The 20,779-nt window shown below is 35.6% G+C and overlaps 2 protein-coding genes across 5 annotated transcripts in view; both read right to left on the bottom strand.

The window, feature by feature from the left end:
• Window positions 1-3,188: 3,188 nt before the first annotated feature.
• LOC127854020 (uncharacterized) lies at window positions 3,189-9,088 on the bottom strand. Its single transcript, XM_052388931.1, has 6 exons — window positions 8,925-9,088; window positions 6,745-7,003; window positions 6,176-6,235; window positions 5,756-5,870; window positions 4,656-4,763; window positions 3,189-4,083 (listed from the first exon to the last, which is right to left on the bottom strand). Exons 1-6 carry the CDS (start codon window positions 9,076-9,078, stop codon window positions 3,856-3,858), a joined length of 924 nt encoding a protein of 307 aa, XP_052244891.1. The 5' UTR covers window positions 9,079-9,088; the 3' UTR covers window positions 3,189-3,855.
• Window positions 9,089-11,584: 2,496 nt separating this feature from the next.
• Window positions 11,585-20,779, bottom strand: part of LOC127853307 (histone-binding protein RBBP4) — a 35,183-nt gene continuing 25,988 nt past the window's right edge. For 2 of the 4 annotated variants that reach the window (XM_052387720.1, XM_052387719.1), the window contains exons 10-12: window positions 20,589-20,723; window positions 18,007-18,117; window positions 11,585-12,451 (exon numbers count right to left, since the gene is read on the bottom strand). In XM_052387720.1, the coding sequence (XP_052243680.1) occupies window positions 12,383-12,451; window positions 18,007-18,117; window positions 20,589-20,723 (315 nt within the window). In that variant the 3' untranslated portion in view covers window positions 11,585-12,382. Of the gene's footprint in view, window positions 12,452-18,006; window positions 18,118-20,588; window positions 20,775-20,779 lie in introns of all 4 variants that reach the window. The other 2 variants (XM_052387718.1, XM_052387716.1) reach the window with 1 other exon arrangement.

Genomic DNA, 20,779 nt, shown 5'->3' on the forward strand with positions numbered 1-20,779 from the left:
ACAGCGAATTTTGCATTTCCGGTTCACTAAAATGTGTGCGTTACACCTGTTTAAATGTGCCGGGTAATCGGCAACAGAAGTTTCATCGCCATTGAGATGATTTGCTAAAAGTGTACATGAAAATGTGGCATCCGACTCTTTAAAGTTTAAACATTTGAATTTCATCGAATACGCCAGTAAATAACAACTTTTATATGTTGTAACATGTATAGACATATTTTTTTCATCAAATCAACCGTTTTGTCCGCGAGTTTCTTGTGCTTTACCATTAATCGTCCAAACCCTGTTCCGCGTCTGAAAACCCAAGGAACAGAAAATTAATGCTAAGAAGCTGAAAAACGCACCTCTCGCGCGTGGCTTTTGTTGTTGTTTGTTATCGAAATGCTATCCGTTATCAAAGAATCCGCATGGCCGGTTAAAAGTTTCCTACAAAATCGACCATTCTGCTATTCCATATCGGTCATCGTTTATATTTTGATAAAAACTGCTAAATTTCAAAGTAATATCTGCACACCGTCTCTCTGAATGGAGTTTGGCGGAAAGCATATCTATTGAAGGTATCTCACGCCGCATAGTCTTTTCGGATTGTCACATGCATGATTACCATTGTCCAAAATCCGCAAACACATATAAATTATTATTTTGAAAACGCCGATATATTTTTGAGTTGTTGCCATAAACACCATTTTTTCAGATCGTGTCATTTACAACACTGGCAATGTTTCGCAGAGATTCGATGATTGTTTTCAATATAAAGGTGTGTGTGTGTGTGATCTGTGTACCATATTGCGCATGCACAATTTTTAGGTTCCGCATTGTTTCATGATAAAATCGAATCATCGTCGAAGTCCAAGTTTGATGAAATAAATGAATTTATATCAAGGAGTTCCCTTGAATAGGACATCAGCTTCAGAGCTCTACAAATGAACTTAATTGTACACATTTAGCAGTATTAAACGTATAAAAATTCACTGTTGCTTATTTTAGAACGTTAAATAAAAGCAAAAAATTAATTTATAGTTGGTAATGAGAACTGACTGTAAAGCAAATCTGCAATCACCATCATATTCAATTTAAAATATTATACAATAAGATAATTGTTGAAAATAAATTTAAAAAAATCTGCGAGCAATACTTTTTACTCATAAAATTAGGTAGTCATAAAGACAGCCCTGTTGACCCGTACTTTGTTGTTTATGCATACTTGTTATCCTACCAGTTCACACTGTGTCAACAACTCTGTCCTAACATGGATATAGAGCACTAATGCGCTTTTTTGGCGCAGCTGTTTTACCCAGCTTTTTACCTTAAATGACTTTTACATAACGCCAGCAGACACGCATCAATATATTCGAATATTGCATAGGCTGATTCGAAATAAAATCTCTGAACTCTGGCTACATCACTGCGTCTGTGCTAAGCGTAAAGGATGTAGCACTGTTCAGTGTAAGGAATTCCGGACTGCTCTCTGTATTTTCAAACGACACAAATTGTGGCCCAGTTACAATTACGCGTTAAAATCCATCTCGCAGAATTTCAGGGTCAGTACTCGTTTACTAAATCGTCCGGGAAATATATAATATACTATCGATAAACAGTTTTGCTTTCAAGATGAGAAAACAAACGCTACCGAAATACTAGTAGTATAGTGTCACGATAAGTCGTTTAATTATCCAACCACAAACGTTTGCCGTACTCTGTCAGCACGTCTGGAAATCGTTCACAAACGCCTGGATAGGATGCCCGTATTTACCAGTTTGCTTCTTTGAATTCAATTTTGTATCGAACAGCATTGTGCTTAAATGTGCCATTTACAATTCGCAATGAGATTTTTAATGACCCTCGTCATGCGAAAATGGGTCTTATTTCATATGCGTCCATCATATATATAGCCCACTCAGCATGCACATCTCTCAGTCTTGTCAGGAGATACATAATGAGACTAAAACACATTGATTGATTTTATAGCGAACAGCATCGCCTCTGACCAGACTGCTCAAATGCACAGGTTAGCCGAAACGACATAAGACCCATTTTCGCATGACGCGGCTATGAAAGTGTGATTTTAATGTGTCGAAAGAAAACTGCGTGTAAATCAAATATTAATATACGATATATTTCAATGGTAAAGAAATACACCCATAATAAGGCATCGGAGGATACATATGATGTGCACTCTCGTAGTATATTTTTTAACTACTTACACTAGTGTGTTGTTTGACAATGATAACACACATTTCTTGCGGTGAATATGCGACTATCAAATGAAAAAAAAAACACAATAGTTAAACGTTTGTTTTCAATTTAATTATTTAGAAACGTAAATTGCAAACTTTATTTCAAAGTCAGCATTTACGCCGACTACCTTTTTAAAAGATATTTATTGTTATATTTACATGTAGCTGTTTTTATATTCGGTTTTAGCGATTATAAAGCATTTTTGTTGTTGTCTATAGTATATCTGTAGTTATTGGTGAACTCATGTTAAACGTTTTATAAATTGAGAACTGTGAATATAAACAAACTTCACCTTCTAGTATTGAATTGTTAGCACCCGTGAATACAAAAGTTCGCCGCTATTTGTTGAGAAAAAAAGAACGTTTCCCAGACATATCAAATTTGACCCCGCTGTAGTAGCATGCACTATGAACGAGGTTACGCAATAGTCGTGTGATAGTTTAATGGACATCCCCCTATACTTGTTTATCAGCAGTAGTTTAATTTTTCCCGCATCTTTTAATAGCCTCAGATTATGAATGACATGTGCTGAGAAAAATACTACGTCATTAAGACGCAGCAGATAGTGGATTATTTTAATCATTCATAAACATTGTCTTCCGCGACACTTATAATACAAAAATTGTTTACAGATTTGTTTCTATATACGCTCCGTTCAAAAATATTCCATTTAACACGATATTCACATTATGTTTCCATTTGTGAATGAATATATGTAGTTGAAGAACTCAAACCTCTTACATAAAGTATACAACTGTTTCTCGCGCGGATGCGGCAGATGCGGCAGCTGCGGCAGTTATCAGGTTTATGGTAGCTAAGAGTGAACTGACTTGAAACGTGTGGTACTAACTAAAACGAAATGCTGAAACTGTCTATGAAATTTAATGATCCACAAACTGCTTTTGCTTGTTTTATCTTGCCAGGTTATATTTGATAGAGAGCATGGGGGACAGTTTGGAATAGATGTTTATGTCAAGCAAGATTTTATACAAGGAACGAACAATTAGTGAGCGAAGTAACACTCAATATATCCGTATTATTTTATAGTAAACATACAACAATTTATTAATAGTACATGTATACATACCATAACAGGCGAGGTTGCTAACATTGTGACATTTGCAGTAATCAAACTATACAGCGTATATGTTTATGTTTATGCAAACCTTATTTACGTATAATTTGCATGATACAATAAATGTTCAGTCCAATATGTTATAACATACTATTTAAGTAGACATCCGTAAAATTCAGTTTCCAAATCAAGAATATGATGTCAATAATGTATTGACAACATACGCTATTTTTAAGTGAACATGTCAATATTCATATCGCAAATACCTATTGTTCACGACAATGAATTTTTCAATAAGAATACATATGAAAATACATATAATTGAGTCGTACACAAAAAACACACCCGAAATTGCATCCAATATTGCAAGCAACTCATTTCAACACATTAAACTTATGACTATAACCAGACCTATCATTGTCACCTCATATTAGATACTAAAATCCACATGCTTTCAAAAACGCACTCTTGAGTCCCAAGATGAATAATCAGTCCTTAAATAAAACTGTGAATACTGTCACTATTAGAACACTCATCGTTGTTTAACGCAGCATACAACTGTCTTCTTTGAACTCATTATACAGGTTATGCTTTGTTTTATTTTTGTCGGTCTTTTGGATCGGCTTGGCTGTTCCATTCTCCACCAGCATTCTCAGAGGCGTTGGCTTTGCAGTGTTCAGTCCGAGCAATGAATTGACCGCCAGTAGAGCGACAACGTTGTCCTTCGAACCTTCGTAGATAGGAATGCTTGCTTGGGACTGGTAGATAATCTGTGCAATGAAAACGCAAAAATATTAATAATTGTCTTGAAAACACGTTCGAGTGTCACAAAAGTAATTGGACTCCGAGCATTATTTCAATAACATTAACGAAGCAAACACATATGCCAGTCAAACGCTACAATAAATACATGGAATGGCTTACCATGGTCTCTGAAGCGTTTATTTATTAAAGAACGTATTCCTGTGTTTTTCGAGAACGCCGAACGAAGCAAACAGAGTTAACATATTTGTATATTTATAGCATGCTACAGTATGCAGACATTTGTTACCTTGTGAACTGCTATCCTTAACCCATTTACGTCTAGCGTCTGGAAAAAAAGGCCTTGGCAAACAGCGTAGACCCATATGAGACGCCGCATGATGCGGCGTCTCATCAGGGTCTGCGCTGTTTGCTTAAAGGAATTTCTGTACGAAATATTCTAAATATAGAAATAAATATACTAGACATCCCTAATTTTGGAAATTATTGATCCAATTAAGAAGGATGAGAGAGTCCACTAGGCATGAATGAGTTAAGTTTTTGAACATTCAGAGATAGAACTATGGCAATTATACATTACCTCGTTCATGGTTTTTGCGTCCAGTCTCGCCTCTATGTCCAGCATCAACACGTGCTCACTTGGCGTATACAAATCTTGAGCTGCCTTTTTATCCTGATCTAAGGCTCCCTGAAAAGCGAAAATTATGTACTAGTAGTTGGTTTCTTCCCAATCGCAACGATGCAGTATTCATATGTGTGTAGTGCTCAACTTGCATATGTATGGATATAAATGATGACCTATTTAGAAATAAATCTTGCAAAATTGTGCCATTTTGAAGGATAGTACAAGATCACTCACCAAGTCCGCACTGAGAAGATGAAATTAACCGCATTGTCGGAAGACAAAACTGAAACTGTTTAAAGGGCCAATATGCCATTTATTCGATAAATACAAAGAGATATTTAGAGTTTACATTTGTTTCATGAAGAATCTGATTTGTTTAGATTCACATACGCTGAGATAGAATCGATATTACGCAAATGCACGATGAATTTAGCCTCAATACTCATACACTCAAAATTAGTATTTATGCACATTTTATGCGAGCATTTATTGATGTAATTCGGTATTCATATTCTTAAAACTTTAACGGATAGTAATTTTAATAGACTATCATCTTTATATTTGCCGGCATATACAAACATATATCGTTGCTAAAAATTAACACAGAATCATTTAATTTAAATAAATAACTTGATATAAACGTTATCGACCGTTAATGCGGTGGAGGTTGTGTATATTTTTATGAAAAATGTTTTTATTGATTAGCTGATTGATTTTGCATGCCTGGTTGTTTATATGAGCCTTGTTCTAAGAAAACTGGGCTTAATGCATGTGCGTAAAGTGTCGTCCCAGATTAGCCTGTGCAGTCCGCATATGCTAATCAGGGACGACACTTACCGCTTTAATGGTATATTTCGTTTAAAGGCGGTCCCTTTTTACCGAAAATCTAGTTTAAGCGGAAAGTGACGTACCTGATTAACCTGTGCGGACTGCACAGGCTAATCTGGGACGACACTATACGCACATGCATTAAGCCCATTTTTTTTTAGAAAACGACTCTTATACAAGTGGACTCTACATAAACAATGTGTATGGCCCTTACTGCATACACATACCTGTACCGGTGCCCTCCTGTACAAGGCGGTATGCCCTTCTCCGAGCAGACAATCCAGTATTTTAGAAATGGGCCATGCTATCACGAACAAAGCACACATCAGGAAATATACCAAACTGAAACAAACAAACAACGCAAACCTCATTTTAAAACAACAAACAGTATATGATAAACAATTAAACATATCAGTATACTGTAAACTCTTCAAATTTCTTTGTTGAATATTTGTTCAATTTCAAAATCCCGGGTTAACCTTTATAAATTATTTGTAGATAAGTATTTGCAAGATGCAAATAAATAAAACTAACAAGGCAAATAGCGTTGATCCAAAAATAAATACAAATGAAATAAGTGGTAACATCAAATTTCTTAAATTGTCTTATGGACAAAACTGTAATGCATTACTGGAAGAATAACTTACGGAGAAAAGAACGCCCATATTGGAAGTCCGTATCTTGCACAAATGGCTTGAGGGACAACTCTGGAAATGAGAACTACAACGTCCTATGTGCATTATATGAATGACATATATGTTTTTGAATTGCTGCTCAAAAATGCATGTTAGCGGTCAAAAATACAAATCAAATTCATGTTATACAATTAATTTCACTTAGCTTAAGTAACTAGATGTACAATGTACGTGAATGCTACATGAGCAACAATTACAGAAACCAGCCCAGTGCTGTTACAAACTGAACAGTAAAAAAATCAACATGTCAAAAAGTTATGTGTTTTTTTCTTTGTTTAAGCAAATCTGTACTCATTATTTATTTCAGAGAACGTTAAAGTAAATATAAATCAGTATGCCAATAACGCGCCTTGACTTCACATATCGCCAATCAAAATCATGTCAAGTAGAGTCTTTACATTTTGCTGCATCTATACATGTATATTGGAAACGGTAAATTTCTTACGTTTTCATTTATGGTTATTAACTTAGTTCTATTATATTTTCGCAATAAAACATTAAATACAAGTATTTACACTTACTCTCCGCATACTATGACTGCTGTAACAGACACAAACACTGCGATCACCGGAGTCGAGATATGGTCTAGGAAGATGGGCATGGCCTCCACAGCAGAGGCGTTGCTTAGCAACAGTGTGATCAGCAGAAGGTGGTGGCGCTTCACGAGAGGCAGGACCTTTCTCGCATTTCTCTTCTCGGAAGGGGTGCCGTTGTATTTCAGCTCTTTCAGGGTTTCTAAGTCCAGTGACAATAGTCCGAGAGTCAGCCCGGACATTAGACCTTTGGACAGAGGCAATGTTTAAACCCATTTATGCCTAGTGGACTCTCCCACCCTTCGAAATTGGATCACTGTATTTCCAAAATTAGGGATGTATAGTATATTTACTTCTATATTTAGAATATAACTTACAGAGATCACTTTAAGCAAACAGCGCAGACACTGATGAGACGCCGCATCATGCGGCGTCTCATCTGTGTCTACGCTGTTTGCCAAGGCCTTTTTTCTAGACGCTAGGCATAAATGGGTTAAGTGACTTGTTCACAGATTTTTTAGTTTTATGCAAGTGAGTATATTTACCTACAAATATATACTATTTGGAACAGTGTTAAATAATGATAGTTGTAAGACAGAAGTAGGCTAAAAAATAACAAAGTTCAATTTGATTAAGACTCGTGACTTATGTAGGCAAAATCTAACGCGATGACAATAGCAACGGACCATTTAAACTACTGAAATAAATGGCGTATTTCAAACGCTGTTTTATTAATATATCGGTTCGTATTTTCCAAATTAGCGATCCAAAGCGTGTCAACGCTTTTATATTATTTTACTATTTCGATCGTTTAGTAACCATTCATGCACCCATGTTTTAAACATTTTTCATCAGTTATGTTATTTCATCTTTTGATCATAATGTATACATACATACTAGGATCCTTTTAAGTGTCGTTATAATTACGAACAGTGGATACGTTCACTTTAAATAACTATTAGTGAGGTGCAGTGATTTATTATCACCACAGCGAACGAAGCTTGAACTTTATTATATCGGAGCCACTATGTCGGCCTATTTGTCTGTTTTCAATATGTTTGTCTCCATAAAGTGTATTCGTTTGTTGAGCGAACTTCTCTCACGCTTCTAAAGCCATGGAATTGAAACGTGAAAAATGCAATCATCATGAAATGCATATGTGCAATACGCTGATTCATGTCCAATGATCCAGGCATTCCTTAATTAGTTGCTCTTGAATTTCTGAAAAACAGGCGCGCTGGTATTACTCAGGTTTGAGACAAAGCTCTACATGAAGTTTATAAGTTATGTTAAAATATGTAATTACGCAATGGTCTTGGAAATCGGGCTTACTATGCAGTAAATGAAAAGTGTCATCCGACATGCTAATAAGGAATGACCTGATTACATTTTGCTTTTATTTTATTTTATCGTTTAAAGAATGTCCTTCTTAGCGAAAATCGAAGAAAAGTGTCGTCCCTGATTAATCTGTACGCAAATGTTTAAAACCCCGTTTCCCAGAGCGAGGCTTAAAATTTTTGTGTACGAACCATCAACAACATACCTCAACATACCTCATTAGTCACATAACAATCCTGTATTGCATTTAAAGGGGCCGTCCAACAGATTTTGGCATGTATTGAAGCTTGTCATTAAATGCTTTAAATGCTTCATAATCATAAATTTAAACAAAAAATCTCCAGTAAAAAAAAAACAAATACAATTTTAAAAAGGAAAAAGTAACCTCAACAGGGCTTGAACCACTGACTCCTGGAGTAAAAAGTCTCCCGTCTAGACCACTCGACCACCCATGCTCATGCTTCGAGCGGATGTATTGTTTAGCTATATAAGCAATCCTCGTAGTTTTCCAAAATATCGTTTCGCGTCGCACGACGCTTTATCTGTTGGACGGCCCCTTTAAATAAACGGATACTCTGATGTGATAATCTTGTCAGGGGTCAAATTTATAAGGGCAATACTTCCTATCAAAAATCTAAAGTGATGTTCAAGCCTTTGACTTTTGCCCAAGTACCGCACAAGATAACGCTGTATTGACCCACGCAATTCTCAAAGAGTTTATTTCCCGTTGAAAGCCACACACAATATGCCGTCATTGAAGGTACGGTACCTTCTGATTTAATTTTAAACACAAGCAATAACATAAGAAACAATCATGTACAATAACATACCAGCAAACAGTATAAGTGTGGCGTAAATAAGCACGTAAATCCAGAATTGCTGGTCATCAGCGGTCAGGTTGGCTTCTGGTATTTCGTACAGTGTGCCATTGCAGGATATGTGACCTCCTTGCAGAACCGTGCAATTTATAAAGCCCAGCTCCATTGTCGATCATGTCCTGTTGTAATCATAACATTTGAACATCAAGAACAGCGTATGTGTGCCACGCAACGCCGAACATGAATCTGCTGTGGATAAATGTTAACATTTGAAAACATTTTTACTATAGTATTTGTATTAAGACGCGGTTGTACTGAGCGATTTGAAAGTTACAAACGTTTGCGAGTAAAACATCACAGTATTATCAAAATTGTAAGAATTCCCATTATTTGATGTGCTTTAAATGCATGACGGCTATTTTAACACATGTACAATATTCAGAAAATAAAATAATGGAGCAAAATATTACCTGGATTGCAATTATGTCCGATGTCCGATTTACCGGAAACGTGTACACGGTTTGTATAGCTCAATTTGCTTCAAACTACAAAGGACTACGTGCAAGATCTGATAAGATTGATCGATTAAGATCGATGAGAAATGATTTGCTGCAAGCGAATTGATGTGTTCACATTTTGAAGTTGGCAAAACTATATCGGTCAGTCATCTGTTTTATTCGACAACATTGGTAGTGACAACTAACTCAATACAATTAGAAACAGATATGTTGCGTGTAGATTTCCAAATGATAAAATAATGAATCAGATTAAAGACAAAAATGTTTAAAGCTGCGAAAATGGATGGACGTTTACAGTTCTTCGGTCTAGTGTAAATTGGCATGTCGCCAACAAGAGTTCGGGAACGCAATAATTTCTTCTTTGTAATGCCGGTTGGTTAAATATATCTAGTCATATTCGCTTTCGCATCGCTTTCGAGAAGGCCGGTTGCCGTCAAGCTTATTCGATAATAATACTCGTACGACCGTAGGTCTGTGCCTCGAGAAGGGCTACGGAATTAACAAATAAATGGTAGTCGTCGGCATATATGTACGATATCTAATCCTACGGCCGCCTTTAGTTTAACTGACGCAAAATCGTCAAATTGATTCTTCTTTTTTACCAGACTAAAACTACATATAAATATCGTATGTTTAATTTTGGCAGAACTTCACAATAACTGCATACCAAAATCGCGAGACTCGAAGATTTGCCGGATATATCATGGTATTTACGCCCAATATACCACCTTGCTTTATACGTTATTTAAAACTTCTTCAGATTGTATCATAGAATACATTGAATAAAATATGGCGTACGTGCGCTTTGTCAGATAGGCGTTTTGAACGTTTTCCCAGAGGCATTTCAGAACGTCACTGTAGCTGATTTATCGTTTCATTTCTAATCGATTTGTAGTATCATTGTGTCATAATTGATAGACACTTGTATCAAAGACAAAAGTATCAGATAAACAGATAAATTGCTGCAGGTTAATTGATTTGTGCATTTAAGTTAGCTGTAATATGTTCCGGTATGTTTCACCGTTTAGCTAATTTTATTATTTAACACTTTGTTGATGACAGTGATAACTGTTGGTCCCTTTGCGCCGTGTTTAAATATAACCAACATATATAAAAACGCGGGGATTGCCAAGTGCAAAATTGTATTATTTTTACACGTTCAGGAAATTTCAGAACCTACGATCAGATCTCCATGAATCAATATCCGCTTGCAACTCTGATAGTGTTGTAACCAGTATATTTGAAAAAGGTTTGAAAAATACACATGTATTTATACTCTCTAGTTTATTTTAAAAAATTGGTATATCCTTACAAATGCTGTTGCTAAACGTATTTTACGTCGTATATACATGTGAATGTATTCATTCAACTAAAGGCATTGTAAGGTTACCGATTTCGATTAATTTGAAATTGTGTCCCTTCTATACTTTCAAAGCAAATGTTTTCATCAGTAGTATAACGTTATGAGCATTTTTTCGAAACCTAAACGCAAAGTGTGATAGACAGACAGTTTGATCACTATATGCCCTCCTTTGGGGGCATTAAAACTGATCATGGTCCTAATTCATTTCTTTAGAAAAAATAAAGGTAATTGAGACCAATTAAAGTCAACAGTTAGGGTCTATATACTCTTTAGTGGGAATACAGACCAATTGTTATAACTCTGCCAAAGCTCTTTGCAGCCAAAATTTCATTCTTTATGATTATTTACACATTAAGGTTATTATTTTAGTGGATAGATATGATTCAAAAGGGACTATATTTTCTATAAAGGAAATACAGACATAGGGCCATAATTCTGCCAGTAATATTCACAACTATAATTTCCTTTCCTTCTTAAAATGTGCACATAAAGGTCATTAAACAATAAAAGTTTGAGCGAGATTGACCAAGTTTTTAAAGGGGAATTCAAAACATGCAGACAAGTATAAAGCCTTATGCTTTTTACTCTGTGTGGGGCATAAATTTGTGCTCCCCAAACACTGAAATACAAACATAAGTGAAAAATTGGATAATAGTCGAGTCTTTAGACAAATTACTTCCTCCAAGCAAACAATTATAAAACAACTTCTTTTTAGCCAAGGGTTAATTATTTGTTAAATTGTTCTGTGATCTTCTGTTTATCATACATACACTGTAAAGCAACAAGAGACATAATTGACAGTTTTTAATCATGATGTTTTTTTTTACAACATTTACAAAACAATGTACATCACACATTTATCCTGTGTCAGAAACCAGTTAGGTTAAACTAGAGTGTATGACTATCTTTACTAGACACTGTGAACATAATCAAACATTCAGCCACTTTGATACACAGGCAAAAGAGCTCAAATAAATATTGAAGTACATGTATTTGTGTAGACCACACATTTTACAACGATGAACATGATTTTTTCAAATCAAAATGCTTTCTCAAAGCATAAGACTTGCCTAGCACTGAGTTCTTAGAATGTGTAAATCACCAGCCGACAAACAATACATACCAATTACATTGTTAATAATAACATAAAACATAAGAAAATGAATATGTACAAAATTGCAGACTTGGAAACATTTATTATCTACAGTATCTGATAATCCTAAGCGATTTAAAGGCCAAAAACATAGTCTCATTAATAGTGTTTCAAGGCTATGGCAATAGTAAAACATTACATTCTTTCTTGAGAAAGTATTTTCAGTAGAACTATTTGATACACAACACCAGACAAGGCCAATTATGTTTCAACAACAGTTTTGCGTAACATAAATATGTCTGAGACTTGAAACGAAAAAAATTATACGATTTTCTAAAAAAAAATCTTTTGAAAACTTATAACTGTTCAATATTCTGGGGGAAACGGCCGCACTAGTTGATGTTAATGCATGTGAAGTCTCTTTCACGGCTTCCACTGTGCCGAGTGTTTACTCCCTATAGCTACCACTCATCATTTCTGTGTCAGTGTTCAGTCTCTATGCAGCCGCCTGTTCAAGATCACCAGCGGGGGCATCTGGTTCCTCATCATTGTAGATGTTCTCAGCCTGAAAAGGGAGACATGACCTTGGCATTGTCAATAAAAAGAAAAAAGCGGAAACTGTATTAAAGCAGAATCTTGTGTCCGCAATTAAAATACATGTCAAGAATGGAGAAAAAGCACGCAAGTTTTATATTTAGTATGTAAAAAGGATGAAGAAATGAAGTTTTCAAAGACTGATAAATACATAGTTTTAACAAGATGCGTTTGTGAAACACAATGTCCCCCTATATGACGTTTGACCTTGAAGGATGACCTTGACCCTTCACCACTCAAAATGTGCAGCTCCATGAGATACACATGCATTTCAAATATAAAATTGCTAGCTTCAATATTGCAGAAGTGACATTACATGAGCAATTTTGACCTATATATTTGACCTTGAAGGATGACCTTGACCTTTCACCACTCAAAATGTGCAGCTCCATGAGATACACATGCATGCCAAATCTCAAGTTGCTATCTTCAATATTGCAAAAGTATTCATAAAATAAGTGATTTAGGCCACATATATTTGACCTCTGACCTTGAAGGATCACATTGACCTTGACCTTTCACCACTCAAATTGTGCAGCTCCATGAGATACACATGCATGCCAAATATCAAGTTGCTATCTTCAATATTTCAAAAGTATTCATAAAATAAGCGATTTGGGCCACATATATTCGACCTCTGACCTTGACCTTCCACCACTCAAAATGTGCAGCTCCATGAGATACACATGCATGCCAAATATCAAGTTGCTATCTTCAATATTGCAAAAGTATTCATAAAATGAGCGATTTTGGCCACATATATTTGACCTCTGACCTTGAAGGATGAACTTGACCTTGACCTTTCACCACTCAAAATGTGCAGCTCCATGAGATACACATGCATGCCAAATATCAAGTTGCTATATTCAATATTGCAAAAGTTATTGCAAAATGTTAAAGTTGGCGCAAACCAACCAACCAACAGACCAACCAACAGACGGGGCAAAAACAATATGTCCCCCACTACTATAGTGGGGGACATAAAAAGTGAAACAGAAAGATGACATAAAATAACTGACATGATATGCTTGCTCTAATACAAAGTTGTACATTTACATTTTTGAACTTTGTGTAATATTAAGTTTCACTTGACATGTTATCATTTATAGAGAGAAACAAGAGGGTCTGAAAGGCCCAAAGTCGCTCACCTGAGATAAAAAGAAATGACCTGTTCTTTGCAGCCCAAGATATCAATGAAACACAATAATGTTCTAACCAAGTTTCATGAAGAATGAACAACAAATGGCCCCCTGGCGGCCATGTTTTTTTTTAAACAGACCTGAACCATTTTTGAACTCTTCCAAGATATGTCCAAATTTCATGAAGATAATGTGTCTTCTAGACTGTTCACATGTTTTCACTTTATACATATAAAGAAAACTGCCCCACCACCTGGTGCCCATGTTTTTCCACTTATCACGACCATTTTCAAACTCGTCTGAGACATCCACATAGCTAATGTTTGGACAAAATTTCATGATGATTAGGCAAAAAATGTGACTTCTAGAGTGTTCACAAGCTTTTTTAATATATAAATATAAGGAAAAAGACCCCCCTGGCGTCCATGTTTTTTTGCCGATCCAAACCATTTTCGAACTCAACTATCGTATCCAGGTGTGGTATTGCGGTCTCCTTTGCTTACGCAAGTGAACCGGTCACGGGATGGTTATGGGTTATGTTACTTTGTGAGCACTTATGTAATGCGGAAATATTTATTCGACAAACGCTTATTTCCGGTCAGGATGACACCGCTGATTGGTTGTAATTCAATTAACTAAAGGTATTGCCGTTAACTTAAATATAATTTTATAAACATATTATTCAACAGTAGGCTGTTTTACACTAAACAATTTAGAAATATGAAAATGTATCGATTTTACATTTCATTTCATTAATATTGTGTATCATTCATTACCGTTTTATTTTCAATTTTCTGACATCGTTTTAATACATAAAGCCTGAGAGTGATTAAATCTTGATAAATGAACTCTGCAAATAAGAAAGGTAAATCTTGACTTTGAAGGTTATTCTAATTCTGATTTCTATCTCCAGAAACTTACAATTGAAATTATTTCTTTATTGTTTTCATAGAGTATCCATTTGATATGTGTTAACATATCTTAAATATGATTATATAAAGTGAATTATTATGGAATCTTGTTTTGATATGAAGTTCCCATTTAAATTACATATTTTTTGTTAATTGTTAAAAACATGCATTTAATACTCCTTCTGTGAAATAAAATATATTGAACACTTCAACTAGCTTGTATTACTGACCACTGATTTTAACATCTGGCATAGAGCACAGTGAGAGGGTAATTAAGTACCTAGGAATCATGATTCTGTCAGTCTGTGGTCATTATCAATTTGTTCAGGGCAACTAATGCTGGTTTTCTAACTGTATCAGACACTACCTGGCTAAGAAAGCTGAGTGGTAAAAAGTTACAAACTGCAATGATCAATATCTGCAGGGAATTTCTCAAAGATGGCTTATCAGTAATAGTTCCCATTTTAGATTACTGTCAATCTTGTGCTTGCAACCACTTGAATTAAGTGACTTTTGTCTAATGCGACCACGTTAAATCCCGCCCGAGCGTTTATTCTATATTTTCATATTGTATTAAGCGACTTTTGTCTTACGCGACCAGCGACCGCTGATTTTAGTGTATTTTGATGCCCGAGTCTTGAATTAAGCGACCGCTTTAAGGTAAAAGTGGTAAATCTGTTGACCGTTCAGGGACAAATCAGTGTCGATTGTTTATCTAAGCCGATAACATGAACGATGACACCTTTGTTGTGATTTCACACCAGCGATTTTCCTTTATCTCGATGACCGGTTCTGACCGGTGTTAATGCTGACTGCGTATCAATTTTTGGTGTCGAATAATACAGTGAGATATTGCCAACAGCCTACGGGTTTAAGAGTTTACTATCTGGGACGTTAAGTGACAAATTTGATCGCCGATTTTATTGCAGAAATAATGCGCCGATGCGACAAACATTTTCACAGTGTTCTCGAGAGGTGTAAAAAATAAACTACTAATCGGTATTATGTAGCATAATCTGTTCATTAAAAAATGTAATTGTTATTATGCTAATTAGTTTGTGTTAGCAAATTTTCCAATCAGGCGTGTTTATTTAGTTTTCAATCAAGGTGTTATATTTATTTCCCTATGTACATATGCTTACATGCAGAAATTAAAATGTCAAAACGGAAAGTATTAACGTTAAATGAGAAAATTCGGGTATTGGAAGTGTCTAAGTAAAAGTGCACATAAATTTAATCGTGAATGAGTTTGGAGTCGGAAAAACCCATTCTCCGTGCAAACCATTAACATTGTATTTAGAATTAGGGAACAAATACAACTTATTTTAAGTAAAAAATTGTTTTATTCATTTTATTTACATTTAGACTCATTTGTTTACAAAAGCAGAAATCGCAGTGTCAAAAAGAGATAATCCGATATCTGGATTTAAAATCAAAGGTCCGCATTCATCACAAATGGCCTTTTTTTTTTAAAGACCATTTTATTAAGAGATCACTTTTGGTTACTCCCTTTAGTGGTCTCTAAATACAAGATTGACTGTAATTTGCTACAAACTGATAACAAATGTGACAAAACAATAAGTACAGATTTACACAAGAAATTACAACTTAGCCAAAAATGTCATTACACTAGAAAAATATGCATTGGAAGTATTCACCTTTAAGTGTTTTGAAACCAAGGGGTCTAACAAATTCTAGAGCAGAAGTAAAAACAGATTGGGAAACATGACTCAGCAGGTTAAACAAGGGAGATAGATACTGCAAAATTGTATACATGTTGTCTTTCTTTCAGCTATCTCTTAGTTGATAGGCTTACCATAAGTAATCACGACTAAAACAGTTGTGTTAATTATGAAAATTCTGTGTTATAAAAAATTAAATAATACAGTTAATGGTACATAATAATGACATAATAAAACCAAACTTTACTACACAGGAAACAAATGTTATGACCAAAGTTCATGAAGATTGGGCAACTGAATTAAATAAATAATTTTAGAGAGGTTATGAATTAATGGTGTTATTTAATTTTAAGAATCTATAGATTATTGCAAGTTTAATATGAAAAATAGGAAGGATATTAACTTAACATTGTCTTCATTGTAAGAATACATTAAAGCAGCACATATATATAACATAACTAGAGTGTTAACAAGGTTTCACTATAGTCATATATGAAAAAATGCCCCGCCCCCTAGCGGCCATGTTTTTCAACCACTGAACCGGCATCATTTTCAAACTCGTCCAAGATATCATTGGGACGAATGTTCTGACCAAGTTTAATGAAGATCGGACAATAAATGTGGCCTCTATAGAGTGTTAACAAGATTTTAATATAGTCGTATATAGCCATATAAGGGAAAATGCCCCGCCCCTTGGCAGCAATGTTTTTCAAGCAAAGGCTACCATTTTTGAACTCATCCAAGATATCATTGGGACAAATCATCTGAGCAAGTTTCATAAAGATTGGACAATAAATGTGGCCTCTAGAGTGTTAACAAGATTTTACTATAGCCATATAAGGAAAAATGCCCTGCCCCCTGGCGGCCATGTTTTTCAACCCACCGGCATCATTTTCGAACTCGTCCAAGATATTATTGGGATTAATCTTCTGACCGAATTTCATGAAGATTGGGCAATAAATGTGGTCTCTAGAGTGTTAAAAAGATTTTACTACAGCCATATAAGGAAAAATTCCCCGCCCCTTGGCAGCCATGTTTTTCAAGCAAACGTAACCATTTTCGAACTCATCCAAGATATCATTAAGACCAATCTTCTGACCAAATTTCATGAAGATTGGACAATAAATATGGCCTCTAGAGAGTGAACAAGGCAAATGTTGACGTCGCACAACGGACGACAGACAAAAGGCGATCACAAAAGCTCACCATGAGCACGATGTACTCAGGTGAGCTAAAAAGCAGCAAGATGGAGACTTTTTTTAAATTAAATCTTGCTTAAATGAATACCAAACAATGACTGAAATGTATGATATTCTTGCAGTGATTTCAGTATTGTCCAGTTGAGAAACTGGGAACAATTACTGTGCAGCCAGCCAATCCATCCACACCCCAGCCAAGGGTGATCTCATATTCGGTTCCTCTGTGAAGGGCATATAAAAGGATCATTTTCCCAATTTGACATAAATTGATGCTAAATTCCCAATGATATTGATGGAACATAATTCCAAGATGGTGAGAAAAAGCGTTGCAGTAATATCACACCAGTCAGTAAACCTACTTATTATGTTGCTGTTAAGTTGGTTTACCAGAAATAATACATATTCATACATTTCAATGACAACTGGTTTACAAAGTTACAGGTTATTTGCCATATAATCAATGAATGACCAGGCCCCACAAAAGTTATGCGGCAGCACTGAAAATCAAACTGCAATCCTCAGACTTTTAAGTCCAGAGCTCTACCACACGAGTAAGCGGGAAAGATTGAGGATCAGCTATTTAACAGTTACTCACCATTTGCCAGACTTGCATGATGTTGTCCTCAGATACAGAGCAGATCACCCAGGGCTCATTGGGGTTCCATGTGAAGTCAGAGATCTTGGCTGTGTGACCTCCGTGGATGAACTGAAATGACACCATGCAGTTAAATCCTCTAAGTACATTGACAACTTGTTAAAAAATTGATTGCAATTTAATCTGCAATTGGCCGATTTTAAAATAATATACAAAAGAGAAACAGAGCAAAATGATGCATTGAAAGGTCAAGATTTCCATAGATGTATATTAAAAAGACTGTATCAAGGAAAATTTTGGCTATAAAATATTTAAACAATGCCTGTTGGTCAGTCTATGAGGCAACAAGGCAAATGCGCAATATCAACAATGGGTAGAGTCATGTGCATCCTTCATTCAAATAAATACAGGTAAGTTAAGGAACACAACATGGCAGGAAAATACTCTACCTTCAGTTCGATGTTTACAAAAACTCTTTTATTTCAATTGAAATGTTTAAGAATCCTTCAAATTAAGAACAGCTGCTTTTTGTGAAGCAATTAAGCCAAATCAAAAGGAGCAAATCAGCTAAACAGAGGAGAAATAACTGACATAAATATAGCAAATAACCCTAGGGCAAGGGTTTAAAAACCTATTTTAAAACACTCAACGTAACACTACAGCTGACAAAATCATGTCCCCTTTCTTACTTCATGGTTTGAGTTTTTTTAGGCTCCCTTACAAAGACGTGTTTTATTTTCGAATTCATTACAAATATCAATTTGTATTGACATTTTCCTAGAACATAAAATGTAAACTTTAATGACATTTAATGCAAATATTGCCAAATTTGTACAGAAATTCACTTGTAAGCATTATGATCAACATATTACACAGCCATTGAACTGTGACAGTTTAAAATGATAAAGCTACCAGTCAACTATTTGTAAGATCAAGACCTGTGTTTGTGAACATATTTCTCCCTACAGTTCTTTTAGGCCACAAAGCAGCTATTTTAGAGAACTTTTTGTAAGTCCAAGGCCCATAACTGCCAAAAATCAATGGACCGGAAGAAAACTTGCACTTTATCTGTAAGTCATGTAGATAGACTCACATACCAAACATCAGCTACATATCTGAAAGCGGTTCTTAAAAAACCTCCATAACATCACAAAAAATCAATGGCCCAAAACGAAACTCGCACTTCACCTGTAAGTCATATAGTACTCAGACACAAGATATCAGGTCAATATCTCAAAGTGTTAAGGTAAAAAAGTATGGAAAATGGAATGCGGAACGGACAGACAAAGGGACAGTCCAACTGCTATATTCCACCCTACAGGGGACATAAAAAGTAAAAGTGCTGACTAATCTGAAAATGGGTTCACCCAACCACATGAATATTCTTCATATCATATTTTTTCTGGGACCAAAATTTAAGGTGATTCGATCTAGTGAGACGAATTTTGCAGCCCTCTCTACTTAACCAATTTATGCCTAGAGTCTAGAAAAAAGGCCTTGGCAAACAGCGTAGACCCAGATGAGACGCCGCATGATGCGGCTTCTCATCAGGGTCTGCGCTGTTTGCTTAAAGGAATTTCTGTAAAAAATATTCTAAATATATCAGGGCAACAGATAATATTTTGGGTCAATTAGTTTTCACTGCAAGCATTTTGTAACAATTAGTTTTTTCCCCTCAAAACTATTTGTCAATAAGTTTTTTACAATTTGATCAAAACGTATATATGTATCTGGATCAGATTAGGGCTTCATTTTTGGATATTGATAATGCTCAGCATTTCTTATTCAAATTAAGTCATTATATATTCACACAGACAATGGTTGTTTGTAAATATTAGTACTAATTGTATATTGACAAATGGATGATGGAGTCATTTTGTTAAAACCAGTTTCAACACTCCTGCCTTGCATTCTCAGATCATACTCACATTGCCCAACCCTCTCAATCGATGACAAGCCAGTGAAAATCACGATGTTGTTAGTTTTTGAGAAACGGAATCGCAGCGGTGTTTTGAGCCGAATATTTCAGAATATGTCACCTGCGCTATTAAATGTGATAGTATACTTTTCACCATGTCTTTTCCCGACGGTTTGGGTCTCGTAATGAATTGTAAAATATTGGGCGCGCACGCCGTTTATGAAAGTTTCCTAACCCGATGTTTAACAGAGAACCTTTTTCCGAACTTATTTCGGCGGAAGTTACTTTTTACATTGACACCGGCCCAAAACGGTGTTTATATGAACTAACTGAAAATATTACGGCCGCACTAAAGGTTACAGTACACTAATTATAATTAAACACGGTACGGCGGAAAACGGAACAAATAAAACGACGAAGAATCGATATCAATTCGTTTTCCATTTTCATAACCGTTTTCTGTACGATTGATTTTTAACTTCTATTCGTTTTTTGTCAAATACAAATCGTTAAAACGATAAAACGAACCTTATCTGTTGCCCTGAATACAGAATTAAATATACTAGACATCCCTAATTTTGTAAAATAAATTGATCCAATTTAGAAGGATGGGAAAGTCCACTAGGCATAAATGGGTTAACCAGTGCACTATCTCTGCACATACCAGCAGTTCAGGTGGCCCATCCTCGGCGTCCTCTGCTGACTGTTCCTCCCCTATCTTGCTCAGGTCCCACACGTGGAGACGTCTGTCCGTGCCACTGGATGCCAGTATAGTCTCGTTATGGGGCGACCACTGGACCTGGCAGGTAATCAAACCAAACGATAATGAGTTATGTGGCGACCACTGGACCTGGC

This window comes from Dreissena polymorpha, chromosome 12, assembly GCF_020536995.1.
Source record: "Dreissena polymorpha isolate Duluth1 chromosome 12, UMN_Dpol_1.0, whole genome shotgun sequence".
NCBI lineage: Eukaryota > Metazoa > Mollusca > Bivalvia > Myida > Dreissenidae > Dreissena > Dreissena polymorpha.

What these genes read in the sequence shown, in the direction of transcription:
- LOC127854020 (XM_052388931.1), bottom strand. Translation starts at nt 9,078, where the DNA reads ATGGAGCTGGGCTTTATAAATTGCACGGTTCTGCAAGGAGGTCACATA. An exon ending in GCAGTCATAGTATGCGGAGA is followed by an intron (nt 6,236 to 6,744) that starts GTAAGTGTAAAT and finishes TCTCATTTCCAG; the next exon opens with AGTTGTCCCTCAAGCCATTT. An exon ending in ACGCAAAAACCATGAACGAG is followed by an intron (nt 4,084 to 4,655) that starts GTAATGTATAAT and finishes TTCATTGCACAG; the next exon opens with ATTATCTACCAGTCCCAAGC.